The sequence below is a fragment of the Perca fluviatilis genome, chromosome 13, assembly GCF_010015445.1.
Source record: "Perca fluviatilis chromosome 13, GENO_Pfluv_1.0, whole genome shotgun sequence".
Taxonomy (NCBI): Eukaryota; Metazoa; Chordata; class Actinopteri; order Perciformes; family Percidae; genus Perca; species Perca fluviatilis.
Window position 1 is genome coordinate 32,620,145 of NC_053124.1, and position 15,000 is coordinate 32,635,144.

The window sequence follows — 15,000 nt, forward strand, 5'->3', positions numbered from 1 at the left end:
GAAAGGCAGACCTGATTTTACTAAAGCAGCATCAAATATTGTGAGCTTAAGAAAAAAAAAACAGTTAACCATTTTGGGAAACCCAGTTTTTGGACTTCTTGGCGACAGTTGGACGAGAAGATCGACCACTCTTATGTCTGCACGCTTCGTCATTTCGTCAGTGGTCATATTCTGCTCATTTTCAGGTTCATAATTGTAATTTAAGGTTGTACCAGAATAGGTTTACATGGTTTAATTTTCAGAAAACACCATATTTTTGTTGTACTGCACATTGCTGCAGCTCCTCTTTTCACCCGGTGTGTTGAGCTCTCTGTTTTAGCTACAGAGTGAGACCTCTCAACTTCTGTAACATCTTTGTTGTCAGTCGCACATGCTCAGTAGCTAGGTAAGGACTACATGAGCTAGCTAGCTGTTTCTCCAACTTCGGTCAGTACAAGGCAGGATTAGCCGGGAGACTTCTTCTAAACGAGGGCGCACTTCACACTTTGCGTTGAATACCTGCAGAACAGGGACACGGAAGTAGTTCTATACAATTTATTTTGTAGATTAGGGTGAATTCGTGCATGTTGTAGCAGTGTTTTGCCATTTGAGAACGAGCTAGCATGCTAACGGTTAGCCCCCTAGGCCCCTCGTTTCGGCTAGTGAAGTAGAAAGCCGTGCAGATTTTGACCAGCTCACCCGGAGACTGAAGGCAGGACACATTCAGAAACCGTATCTCACTCAGAACACCATGGATGTTGTTTTTCAAAGTCTGTATGTGTGTGGAAGCACCAGAGACACAAAATAACACCCCAAAATCCTAGAAAAAGTGATTTTTTTCATAATAGGGGCACTTTAATTACTTAACCAGGTGAAAGTCTTGTTGATATTCAGATTTAAAAGAGAACAGATGGTAGCATGAAAACACTGTCACAACAGTATCCCGTATGTGTGTAATGTAGAGTACGAAGTCGGCTAACGCAGCGTCACAGCCAAGGTTAGAACAGTTTTACATTTTCAATTAGATTTTATTTTAGTTTTGACTTTTGGATTTCATTTTTTGGATATACTGTAGACTACATGACCTCTGACCATGTGATATGATAAAAAAAAACATATTAGGGTCATGGGTCACTGCAATCAAAATGCACCTGAAGAAGGCTAAATTGTGCGCCCGAAACATTGTGTGCCTTATTTGCACCATTTTTCCGGGGCATTAAGTCGTTGCGGACTTATTACCTTCTTTGAACATTCACTTTTTTTGTCCGGCACCAGAAACCACAGAGATATGCACAACATCTTTTTTGTCCCCCTGAACAGCCGCCCTATGTTTTTTAGGGCTGTCCTCGACTAAAGAAATTCTTAGTCGACTAACACTTATACGATTTTGTCGACTAATCGATTAGTTGATTTAATCGACACAGCTGTGCGCTTTGAGAGGTGGTTAAGACTAGAAAAGCACAATATAAATGTAGTTAATTAACCATCTGTAAAACTGAGTTTCTCCACAATTAATCCTGAAAAAGCACCACTTTAAATCTTGTGTTTACCACAAATGTGCTCAGAAGTTTCTTGGAAATGAGTAAATAGGCATTAATAAGCATAAAAAATGACTAATCGACTAAAGAAATCTTAGTCGACTAAGACCAAAACGACCGATTAGTCGACTAATCGACTAAGAGGTGGCAGCCCTAATGTTTTTACAGCTTGAAAATCTAAAAGCAAAGACCAAGGACGGCTGCGCTCATCCAATCGAAGCGTAGAGACGGTTCATGCTGTCGTCCCCCTCGGCAAAAAGAGCTTTCGGCGTCTACACCCACTGACCTTCCGGAGACTTTTTCGACGTTCGGCACGTCCTCGTCCGAGTCGTTGTCCTCTTCGGAGTGAACCGACAACGTGCTCTTAGTGGGTCTGGAGGATGAAAGGGAAAAGAAACAAGGAGACGGAGGTACTGTAAAGGACTCGGAGAGTGGTGGTTGTTGTTGAGTTTGGATGGAAATGAAATGGTAAATCAATGGTCGGTTTCAGTCAGTGTTAACGCTTATCAGTTCAATTTTCTAAGCACAAACGGACATTTGGAAAAACAGAAAAATGGGTTCAAATATCAAATTTTTCATTTTTTTCCACCTTGACAAATTAAAAAATTGGATCTTTAAACAGTTTTCCCAATTTTCTGTTTTTATTCACAGGATCAGAAATTGAGAAAATTACAAAATTACTCCTTTTTCTTTTTCCAACATACAAATAAAAAATGCTAACCTGTTTTTCCATTAAAAATTACAAAAGTCTGGACTCCAATTTTCTTTTTTTCCAACATACAAATAAAAAAATTGATCTTTAACCTTTTTCCATTGAAAAACAAAATCCTGACTCCAATTATTCTTTTTTTCCAACAGACAAAAAAAATTATTTATGAAAAATACAATCGCTTTCTTTTCACAAAATAAAAATAACCTTTTTGAGAAAATACAAATTGCGTCTGGACTCCAATTATTCATAATACTGCCATGGTATTCTCTGCCTCATTCCGCCAAGCTATACACCCCCACACACACACACACACACACACACACACACACACACACACACACACAAAAAACACACACACAAAAAAAAAACCATCAGTTGCACCTCTGACCCCAAAGTCTATCAGTTTTTCATTTTGGTCCATATGCAGTTAATGACCTGCATATTCCGCAAAGTAGAGGAAGAGAATACCATTGCAGTATTATGAACAATTGGAGCCCAGACGCAATTTTGTAATTTTCTCAACTGGAAAAACAGGTTAAAGATCCAATTTCTTAATTTGTCATGTTGGAAAAAAATGAAAAATTGGATATTTGAACCCATTTTTCAGTTTTTCCAAATGTCCGTTTGTGCTTAGAACATTTTACTGATAAGCGTTACACTGACCTGTTTCCAGCCTGAGCAATACATATGCAGGGTTTTCCCACCATTATAAGTCTGAGCAAAATGAAATGTGACAAAAAAGCACAATTTCTTTTGGGGAAGAAAGCATCAAATTAACCAAAAGACTTTTCTCTGATCCAATGATTGGAGTTGGACTTCTATAAGGAACACGCCGACCGATTGGGACTTTAGCTTATTCACCGTATCTCCCAGAGTTAGATACAGTAAGTCCATACATACCCAAGCACTGCTACTTGGGCGGAGTGATTTGCTCGCAGCACCTGAGAACAACTGTGTTTTTCAGGTGTTGCACTTTATCACTCCGCCCAAGTAGCAGAAGTAGCAGTGCTTCGCCTTCTGAGAAAATAGTTCCCAGTATTTATACGGTTAGAAGATGGCTGTGTGTCATGTGACCTTGTTATTTGTACACGCTGTGACTATACAAATCACAACATGGAAACATGTTGGTGTTATTTTGTCACTTATTGGGAGCAGTAGGCTAGATGGAGCTGGTTACCTCCAGGATCTGTGCTAAGCTAGGCTAGATGGAGCCGGTTACCTCCAGGATCTGTGCTAAGCTAGGCTAGTTGGAGCCGGTTACCTCCAGGATCTGTGCTAAGCTAGGCTAGATGGAGCCGGTTACCTCCAGGATCTGTGCTAAGCTAGGCTAGATGGAGCTGATTACCTCCAGTTAGGCTAGTTGAGCCGGTTACCTCCATGATCTGTGCTGCAGGCTAGTTGGAGCCGGTTACCTCCAGGATCTGTGCTAAGCTAGGCTAGTTGGAGCCGGTTACCTCCAGGATCTGTGCTAAGCTAGGCTAGATGGAGCCGGTTACCTCCAGGATCTGTGCTAAGCTAGGCTAGTTGGAGCCGGTTACCTCCATGATCTGTGCTAAGCTAGGCTAGTTGGAGCCGGTTACCTCCAGGATCTGTGCTAAGCTAGGCTAGATGGAGCCGGTTACCTCCAGGATCTGTGCTAAGCTAGGCTAGATGGAGCCGGTTACCTCCAGGATCTGTGCTAAGCTAGGCTAGCGGTGGGTGCGTCAGACAGAGTTATGACACGCATGGAGATGAGAAGGGTATGTATGGACTTATGTAACTCTGGGGGATATGAGGAATAAGACAAAGTCACAATAAGTCGGCGTGTTCCTTTAATCTTTTGAGTGTTATTTATTTTTTATCTGCTCTAGCGTTTCCACCGTTTCCGACACAGACACGGTGATAATAACGGTCCAAAATCAGGTCAAATTTCATAATTCTTTTTACTGCAAAACATCACATTTTCTTGAGGAAAGACCCCTAAACCTCTCTGCCAAATATGTACACCCAAGTCTGTGACAAACCACGGGGAAAACACGGAACACGTTCACACGACATTTACACGCGAGCAACCCAAAAGACGAGAGAAACTCGGCACTTCTTAATTTCAAAGCAACAAATAACAAGTAAACTAAACCAGATTAAACTTGATCAACCTGGAGCAACTCGTAGGTATGTTCCGACAATAAAACACTAATAAATAAAAAAAGGGAATATCGTACACGACTAGCCGTGCGGCAGTTAACGTGGTGCAAGATGCAAACGTTGCTTCGCGTTTTTGTGTAATTTGACAATGTATTTCTTCGTTTAAAGAAAAGAAAAGTCTGACCTGAAGGCTGCTCTGGGGGTGGTGTTCAGACCGGAGGCGCTGATCCTGAACGCTCCTCTCGGGAACCCTGAACAACAACGGAGGACACGACAACATCAGGGCTACAGGGCCGCTACAACTCTAAAACAACTTTTAAATCAAGGCTGAAGGACGGCTCCCTTCTGACGCTGCCTGTTTTTAAAAGTAATTGCTCATTTCTCACACTGCACTGTATACATGTTATTCTTGTATTTCATACTTGGTCTTATTCTATTTTAGCTGGTTTTTTATATTGTCTTTTAACAAGTGTCTTGAATCGGAGATCTTCAACAGGGAGTACGGGACCCCAAAGGGGCCCTCAGAGTTACTGCAGGGGGGGCCTCCAAATTATTGTTCTTTTTTTTTGTTTGAGTAAAAAAAAAAAAATACACACACAGGGACGCACAGCAGCACACACACATGCAGAAGATTGGAAATAAAAATATTACAGTGCTAATCCTCCATCATAACAGCAATGCTCCAAGGTCCAAACGCGCCTGGCTTTTAAAGGGAATGGGAGATGATCTCTGATTGGTTGATGAATGGGAGATGATCTCTGATTGGTTGATGAATGGGAGATGATCTCTGATTGGTTGATGAATGGGAGATGATCTCTGATTGGTTGATTGCATGTTACGCCCAAAACACACCTCTGATTAATGAAGACACTAAGGACAACCCTTTACGACCAGGCGCCCGGCACACGGACACTTTTTTCTGCCGTCAAACTAGCAAAAAGTGGATTTGGACCAGGCGCTCCACGCCATGTGCTTAGATCGTTAAAATCGGGCCCTTTAACTTAAAGGTGAAGCGTTCTGGCTGAATATTGTAACCCGTGTTTGTGCTTTTGGTTTCGGCGGTGCAGAACCCGACCGTTGCCGGGTCCCCGGTACAGCGCCGAGGCTCGGCTCAGTTTGGCGTCAAAGTTGTGGTTGGCGGCGCTGCAGCTGCTGTCGTCGTCTGGCGCCACTTCCTGCCCGCTGTCCTCCTCGCCGGCGACTCCGCCTGGAAACAACAGATTGTAGAAGGAAAATAAAAAGGGACAAGGGGAGATGTTCAGAAAGCCACGTTATGAAAACGTCAGGGTTTCCCCCCCCCCCCCACCGGGCCTCGGGGAAGTACCGTATTTTCCGGACTATAAGTTGCACTTTTTTTCCAACTTTGGCTGGTCCTGCGACTTATAGTCAGGTGCGACTTATATATCAAAATATATACAATTTAACATGTTTTTAAATGTTAATTCATACTGAAAACATCACCGTCCACAGCCGCGAGAGGGCGCTCTAGGTTTGTGACGACTAGATGCTGCTCCTAAAGACAACTGAGAAAGAAAAGAGATAACAAACTGCAGGTAGTAAAATATGCAGCCCGAAAACGGTAATGGAGCAGCAGAAAGAAAGTTTGAAATGAGGGAGAAACTTGTGAGGGAGACTGGCGAAAAGGTGGAGGCTAACCGGCTAATCGCGGGCTGAAAGCTAGATGGTCAGAGCTGGAGGAAGGAGTCGGGAGGGGCTGGTCAACGGTGCAGCTACGTCTCCACGCCTTTTAATCCATCCATGCTCCACGCCCTGGTTGCTAGTTGTTCTGGGTGCTGTTGTGTAGTTCAATAACTGTTAATGTGTTACGTTAACATACCGGACACCTACCGTATTCAGCCGGTTGTTCTGGGTGCTGTTGTGTAGTTGACTGATGAAGAAAAAAAAAAATCTAAATAAATGCGACTTATAGTCCGGTGCGACTTATATGTTTTTTTCCTCTTCATGACGCATTTTTTGACTGATGCGACTTATACTCCGGAGCGACTTATAGTCCGGAAAATACGGTAGTCATTTTCCGGCACTTTTTCAGGGTTGTTGGTACAAACCGTGTTGATCCTGGCTGTCACTGGGCTCTTTCTGCGGAGCCACCGGAGTCCTGCTCCTCTGGGCTGGAGAGTAGATCTTCTGCAAGTTCATTAAACACAAAAAAAACACTGTAAGGAATCTACAGCACAGGTATTACTATATCTTTATCTACAGTACTCCCCCTACAGTACTCCCTAGAAATGTTGCCGTTGGGGGTGGGGGGCGCCACAGTCAAATCAACATAGAGGAAACACTGGTCAGACCTACAACCAATCAGAGCAACGGAGAGTGTGACGTACAGCATGCTGAGCGACGCATAGTTGTCAACAGAACTCAACTGCACGCACGCTGGAAGAAGTAGAAGAAGATGAGTGTATAAAGGATCTTTGCTGGTGTTGTAAAAAGAACGTCAGGATACACGGAGTACTTACTAGGGTCTGTCCTCGACTAAAGAAATTCTTAGTCGACTAACACTTATACGATTTTGTCGACTAATCGATTAGTTGATTTAATCGACAGAGCTGTGCGCTTTGAGAGGTGGTTAAGACTAGAAAAGCACAATATAAATGTAGTTAATTAACCATCTGTAAAACTGAGTTTCTCCACAATTAATGCTGCAAAAGCAACACTTTAAATCTTGTGTTTACCATAAATGTGCTCAGAAGTTTCTTGGAAATAAGTAATTAAGCATGAATAAGCATAAAAAATGACTAATCGACTAAAGAAATCTTAGTCGACTAAGACCAAAACGACCGATTAGTCGACTAATCGACTAAGAGGTGGCAGCCCTAGTACTTACCAACACGATCATCGTTTTTTAGAGAAACAGTAAAGGTGGATGCATACACGAACAAGTTCTCCGTTGAGGATTAGAACTCGACAATACAGTGTTGTAAATTAATTCAACCCGAGCGCTCTTTGGTGCCGTGGTTGGTCCATCGTCGTATAAAGCCCGCAGTGGATATAACACATGCCTTTGGTGTGGGAAACCAGGGTTCGATTCCCACTGCGATACATCAACCAATGTGTCCCTGAGCAAGGCACTTAACCCCTAGTTGCTCCAGAGGTGTGCCACCTCTCATATATAGCAATTGTAAGTCGCTTTGGATAAAAGCGTCAGCTAAATGACAAGTAATGTAACGTAATGTAATGTAACTTCCCCGACCTCACATGTTGTGGGCGGGGCTAAGTCTCGGCTGGCATCCGGGCTACCGAACCACGCGACTAACCAGCCGACGTTTTCAGCAGCCTTCATCTCAGCCTTCAAACAAAAGGGCTGTGCTCCTAACCGGTCAGTGGTAACGCTTATCAGTTCAATTCTCTAAAGCACAAACGGACATTTGGAAAAACAGAAAAATGGGTTCAAATATCCAATTTTAAATTTTTTTTCCACCTTGACAAATTAAAAAATTGGATTTTAAAACAGTTTTTTGAGGATAAGAAATTTAGAAAGTTACAAAATTGCATCTAAGCTCCAATTATTCATAATACTGCCATGGTATTCTCTCCCCACTCGAAACCATCAGTTGCACCTCTGACCCCAAAGTCTGTCAGTTTTTAGTTTTTTTTGGTCCATATGCAGTTAATGAGCTGCATATTCCGCAAAGTAGAGGAAGAGAATACCATGGCAGTATTATGAATAATTGGAGCTCAGATGCAGTTTTGTAATTTTCTAAATTTCTGATTCCTCTGAATAAAAAAACAGAAAATTGGAAAAACAGGTTAAAGATCCAAATTTTTTTAATTTGTCAAAGTGGAGAAAAAAAATGAAAAATTGGATATTTGAACCCATTTTTCAGTTTTGAAAATGTCCGTTTGTGCTTAGAAAATTGAACTGATAAGCGTTAACACTGACCCTAACCGTCCCCAAAAAAACAATGCTGTCCACGATACGTTGTGCAAGAAAACATCTCATTTAGAATTCGAAAAGTTGAACGGGAAAAAGTATGAAGGGAAATATCACAGTTAAAGGTGTTTTCACTGTTGATGTGTTGAACTGTTTTTTTAGTTTTTTTAAGCTCTATAAAACGCAACATCTTTCCAAAAGTCAACGAGCCATCGTGTTCAATAATCATGATTTCAACACTGACAATGACCAACTGGTGTAAAACTGTGGCAAAAATGTGCATTTGATTTTACACACATCCAATCTCACTGTGATCATTTTTTAGCCAAATAAATCCGAACGATACAGACGCCTTGAAATGAGTCCAAGTTTAAGAGCAACTGAACCTTAAACGGTCAGCTGGGACAGAAACGTACAAACCCCAAAAACAAGGGGGCTGGTGTCTCTCAGGCTCCCAATATGCTGGCAGCTGATAGAGATTAGCCCGAGTCGCCCACTCCCCTCACAGCCGACTGATAAGAGAGGCAGAGCCCACTCAGACACGCAGACGGAGAGGGAGTCCACACGGTGTCAAAGCTGCTTCAAAATGTAAACAAGGCGTCTGACTCGGGGACAGAAAAGTCAAAAACAGCAGCGGCGTCAGCTCGAATCCGCTCGGAAATGAAACTGTGCCTAAAACACAGCAGGCTGTGCCTCTTAGGGGACCAAGCAGAATCGGTAGAAGTTTTGTGATGGAAGTTTTCTTGAAGCAGCAGAGTTTAGTAAATATCAGTGATAAAAATGAAAACATATAAAGACTGTTTGAGAATTAAACCAAAGTCTGGTCTTTGAGCATTTATTATATTTTGCAAAATATGAGAATACAGATTCAAAGGTACATGCAGTACAACTGAATGAGCATTACTAAACTAAAATCTAAACATCACATCATCATATAGTCAAAACCTCTCTCAAGCCACCCCTCTAACTTTATCTTTTAGCCTGGCCATAGTTGAAAAGAGGACATCACTAAAAGTCAAACCATCCTCACCTTCCTCCCTGCTCTCTGTTCCCAACATTAGCCTAAACAATAGTTTAGCTATCTCAGGAGGCAGTAGGAGACATGGTTTGTGGCCTTCTCGACTTTGTCTGCTAAAAAGTTAAACAAAATAAGAAGCTAGAGTTTCTTAAAAAGAAACCACTAGGCTGAGAGTTCATGGCTGCAGCTGTCCCTCTCTGGCCTTTAAGAGTCTAAGAGGAAGGAACAGCATTTTATGGAGGTTTAAAACAATCTTTAAGCAAATGGTTAAAATCATTAATCAATAATGGTAAAAATTAAATTTGCCACCACAGTTTCAAAATATGATTTTGCAGTAATAAAAGGCTGGGGTTGGTAACGGCCATCCGAGTGATCCGACGAGTGTGGGAAAATACAATGGCTGGAACTTATGTCAGAAATAGTATCATAGGAACACTAGGGGTGGGGGGAAAAAATCGATACAGCATAGTATCGCGATATTTTTCGTGGCAATACTGCATCGATACACAGACGCCAAGAATCGATCTTTTATGACATATGTGTCGGTCAGTCTGTCTGCTTGACAATCCCCATTTTGCAGCAATAAAACTGAAGGGAGATGAACAAGCAGAGAAATGTATCTTTTTAGATACAACAGATGTTGACAAAAGTGTCCTTTCGGGACATCATTTGAAATTGGGAAAAATCTGAAGTTGGAAAAAAAGGTAAATACATTGCAATATATCGCAGAATATTGCAATATCTTTAAAATCGCAATAATATCGTATCGTGACATAAGTATCGGGATGATATCGTATCGTGAGGCCTCTGGCGATTCCCAGCCCTAAGGAACACATGCTGACCAGAATTAATAATGAAAACAAAGGATTTAAGAGGTCATGGGATCACTTTTTGTTGCCTATGGTATTGCTGGTATATTAATTGTAATGATAAGAGATGTACCACTGTGGCTGCTGGATCCATTTTCTTTTTAATTGATTTAAAAAAAAATTTTTTTACTATTACTACTTATTTTGATTCTGAGTGTATGTACGGGACTTTATACATATTACTGTAACAATGCTGTCAGTTCTGTTCTGACATGATAAGTTCCCAAAACTTTCTGGGTCATTTTATGTTTCCAAAACCTTTCCAGGCCTGCTGGAATTTGTATTTTTCAAATTCCATAACTTTTCCAGGTTTTTTCAAAACGTACAGTACAGGCCAAAAGTTTGGACACACCTTCTCATTCAATGCGTTTCCTTTTTATTTTCATGACTATTTACATTGTAGATTCTCACTGAAGGCATCAAAACTATGAATGAACACATATGGAATTATGTACTTAACAAAAAAGTGTGAAATAACTGGAAACATGTCTTATATTTTAGATTCTTCAAAGTAGCCACCCTTTGCTTTTTTTGATAACTCTGCAAACCCTTGGTGTTCTCTCAATGAGCTTCATGAGGTAGTCACCTGAAATGGTTTTACCTTCACAGGTGTGCTTTGTCAGGGTTCATTAGTGGAAGTTTTTCCTTTATTAATAAAAAAGCAAAGGGTGGCTACTCTGAAGAATCTAAAATAAGACATGTTTTCAGTTATTTCACACTTTTTTGTTAAGTACATAATTCCATATGTGTTCATTTATAGTTTTGATGCCTTCAGTGAGAATCTACAATGGAAATAGTCATGAAAATAAAAAGGAAACACATTGAATGAGAAGGTGTGTCCAAACTTTTGGCCTGTACTGTATGAACCCTGTTTATAGACATCATTGTACCACAACAATGCTGTCAGTTCTGTTCTGACTGATTGCCACTCAAATAAAAATAAAAAACTTGAATTACAAAAAAATAAGAAAAGAAAAGAAAATGAAACCGCGGCAGCACGAACGCGTGCAGAGAAGAAGAAGCAGAGACGTTTTCTACCTCGTTACTCGCTCCTTCTTCGTTGTTGCTCAGCAGCCTCTTCTTCTTCAGGTCGTCCATCGTCTTCAGGATCCATCCCGTGGACGTGCTGCAGAAAAGAAAAGAGTAGAACTAAATACTCTGCGTTCAGATCAGACCTACACCGAGGTAACTTGAAGGGGAAAGTCTGCCGATGCTCCGTTCTGCCGTACATGCAGATGAGAAGTCTCCGATGACTCGCCTCAGAAGGGTGGAAACTCGCCGACTTTCCCCTCTTTAGCGTTTAGCTTTAGCACGGCGCCACGGCAACCATAAACACCTCTGGCTCTAGCCGGTTTGCTGCTTCCTGTTCAGTCCTTCCAGAAAAATGCGGAGTTTTTTTTGTGATTGTTGGGGGGGGGGCAAAAATCCTTGATTATGCGGCATGTTTTCTTAAAAAATGCGATATGGAATATGCTATATGATATTTATGCAATTTTATGCGATGAAATTGCGGGAACTTCCAAAAAACTGCTGTTTGATGAAAAGGAGAAAACAAAGTGACTTGGATGTGAAGGCGATGAACGGTCGGGCCCTGCTGAGAGAGTTCTGGGAGGGGAGCTGAGAGAGGAGAGAGGAGCTGAGAGGGGAGCTGAGAGAGGAGAGAGGAGCTGAGAGAGGAGCTGAGAGAGGAGAGAGGAGCTGAGAGGGGAGCTGAGAGAGTTCTGGGAGGGGAGCTGAGAGAGAGAGAGGAGCTGAAGGGGAGCTGAGAGAGAGGAGCTGAGAGGAAGCTGAGAGAGGAGCTGAGAGAGGAGCTGAGAGAGTTCTGGGAGGGGAGCTGAGAGAGGAGAGAGGAGCTGAGAGGGGAGCTGAGAGAGGAGCTGAGAGAGGAGGAGCGAGAGAGGGAGCTGAGAGGAGGGAGGGAGGGAGGGGAGAGGCTGAGAGGGGAGCTGGGAGAGAGGAGAGGAGGGCAGAGGAGCGAGGGAGGAAGAGGAGAGGAGGCTGAGAGGGGAGCTGAGGAGAGGAGAGAGGAGCGGAGAGGGAGCGGGAGCTGAGAGAGGAGCTGAGAGAGTTCTGGGAGGGGAGCTGAGAGAGGAGAGGAGCTGAGAGGGGAGCTGAGAGAGGAGCTGAGAGAGGAGCTGAGAGGGGAGCTGAGAGAGGAGCTGAGAGAGGAGCTGAGAGGGGAGCTGAGAGAGGAGCTGAGAGAGGAGCGAGAGTTCGGGAGCTGAGGAGGAGCTGAGAGAGGAGCTGAGAGGGGAGCTGAGAGAGGAGCTGAGAGAGGAGCTGAGAGAGTTCTGGGAGGGGAGCTGAGAGAGGAGCTGAGAGAGGAGCTGAGAGAGGAGCTGAGAGAGGAGCTGAGAGAGGAGCTGAGAGAGGAGCTGAGAGAGGAGCTGAGAGAGGAGCTGAGGTCTCACCTGGTGCTGATGCCGTCGAAGATGTTGGAGGCCTGATACCTGCTGGTTCGTTTGGTCGGCCTGGTGCTTCTCCTCGGCCCAGCGCCGCCTGAGTACACACACACACACACACACACACACACACACACACACACACACACACACACACACACACACACACACACACACACACACACACACACACACACACACACACACACACACACAGACACAGACACAGACACACATCGTGTGACTTTCTGTGAGGAGTTTAAATACGACTCTTTCTTTCTTTTCCAAACCTAAAAAAAAACAACCAATCCCAGGCCCCGGTGTTGACTGATGACATCACCGTCCTTACCTGCAGCGGTCTGCAGCCGTTTGGACTTCCTGTGAACACAAAACGAGGCTCAGCGTCAGACGGTGGCGTGCATGCGAGCAGTGATGTCACACAGCGGTGGAAGAAGTACTCACATCCTTTACTTCGGTAAAAGTACTGATACCACACTGTACAAATACTCTGGCGCGAGTCAAAGCATTGAAAATGGTACTTAGCCCTTGTGTTGTCCTCCCGGGTCAAAACTGAAATTGAACACTTTTTTTACGCTATTTAGACACTATTTTTTCGTTGTTTTTTTTATTTATTTTTTTACACCACTCACACCAATGTATGACCACTAGTTTTACACTAATTTGTTTCCGAATTCATGGTCAAGAAACCTCATTTAGATGAAATTATATCAATTTTTTTGTGTTTTCGTGAGCTTAGAATTATAAGGTTCTATCTCCGTTTAGGGTAGTTCTGAGATTTTGAGCATCAAAGTTTTTACATCCCAGCTATTTTGTGAGATGGAACCTTTTTATTTTATTAATAACTAACTAAGAAAATGTATTTTTTTTTTGCTTTGTCAGGGTTAATTAGTGGAAGTTTTTCCCTTATTAATAAAAAAGCAAAGGGTGGCTACTTTGAAGAATCTAAAATATAAGACATGTTTTCAGTTATTTCACACTTTTTTGTTAAGTACATAATTCCATATGTGTTCATTCCCAGCTATTTTGTGAGATGGAACCTTTTTATTTTATTAATAACTAACTAAGAAAATTTTTTTTTTTTACAAAAATAACACCACTCAGGCATTAATAAACACCTAAGAGATCAGATTATGTCAAAAACTCAATTTCGGCCAAAAAGTGGAGATAGAACCTTATAATTCTAAGCTCACGTTTTGTCAAAGAGAAACCATTTAAACTGTTGTTTTGGGGGGGGGGGAACTCCCAAAATTCAATAAAGTAGTGAACTGATCCTTCATTTAACTTGCAAGGAGCGGAATTTTTGGACAATTTGGATGAAGGAATCCCACGTGTTCTGATGTAGAAACGTTTTTAAAAGCACAACAGAGGAGGGTTCAGTAAAAGTCTGTAACTGTCATCATAAAGTACTCAAAGTAAAAGCACTGAACTGAACTAAAAACTGAAGTAAACGGATGATTTCGTCAGCGAAGGTGCGTCTCAAACAACATTGGTCTTAGAGCTGGGCGATTTGTTTCCCTAAAAAAATCTGCGATTTTTTTTATAAAAAACTTGATTAACGATTCGATTCCCCCCCCCCTTCCATTTAAAACAAAATAACTGCGAACTGTAAATATATTTTAAAAATATATATTTATTGTATTTAATTAAAGTGCATCAACATAAACAAAATTGCAAAGGCAAACCCTTTCTCTAACTGAAAAGTCACTGTGCAGTGTGCAACAAAGATTGTTAAACATCCAAATTATTTATACTGTATTTGGATTTTAAAAAAATCGATTTTTTATAATATATATTCATATTTTTTAAAAATACGAATCGATTTGACCTACCAACTCGATTTTTAAATCAAATAGATTTTTTTTCCCCAGCCCTAATTGGTCTGACCTGATGACGGCTCTCGCTGGTGTGTCCTCTTCGTCTTCGGGCGTCTCCGAGTCAGCCTGATTCTGGTCCTCGTCTTCGCCGTTAAAACCCTGAAAAAGACGCCAAACGCGGCAGACGTTAGGTCAGCGTGACAGCAGCGAGACGTCGCTGTCACGCTCACACCGGCCAAAATAAATCTGATTAGCTGGTGACTCGGAGGGCGCGGTTTTAAAAAGCTAAGGGCACGGTGTGAAGCGCCTGGCGCAGCTGTGTTTAGGCTAAACTTTGACATTTGGGATTCCTTCATCCAAATGGTCCAAAGATTCCGCTCCTTGCGAGTTAAATGAAGGATCAGTTCACTACTTTATTGAATTTTGGGAGTTTTTCCCCCCCAAAATAAACAGTTTAAAGCGCCCATATTCTGCTCATTTTCAGGTTCATAATTTGTATTTTAAGGTTGTACCAAAATAGGTTTACATGGTTTAATTATCAAAAAACACCATATTGTTGTTGTACTGCACAGCTCTCTCTCACTGCTGCTGGTCCTCTTTTCACCTGGTCTCTGTTTTAGCTACAGAGTGA

General features: G+C 42.1%; 1 protein-coding gene across 1 annotated transcript in view; it reads right to left on the reverse strand.

Annotated features, from left to right (window-relative positions):
* LOC120570936 (ATPase family AAA domain-containing protein 2-like) overlaps window positions 1-15,000 on the reverse strand; it is a 22,067-nt gene that overhangs the window by 2,682 nt on the left and 4,385 nt on the right. Inside the window, exons 2-9 of the mRNA XM_039819632.1 lie at window positions 14,440-14,528; window positions 12,884-12,912; window positions 12,544-12,631; window positions 11,171-11,258; window positions 6,420-6,498; window positions 5,429-5,560; window positions 4,538-4,604; window positions 1,804-1,890 (exon numbers count right to left, since the gene is read on the reverse strand). Coding sequence (XP_039675566.1) covers window positions 1,804-1,890; window positions 4,538-4,604; window positions 5,429-5,560; window positions 6,420-6,498; window positions 11,171-11,258; window positions 12,544-12,631; window positions 12,884-12,912; window positions 14,440-14,528 — 659 coding nt within the window. The remainder of the gene's footprint in view (window positions 1-1,803; window positions 1,891-4,537; window positions 4,605-5,428; window positions 5,561-6,419; window positions 6,499-11,170; window positions 11,259-12,543; window positions 12,632-12,883; window positions 12,913-14,439; window positions 14,529-15,000) is intronic.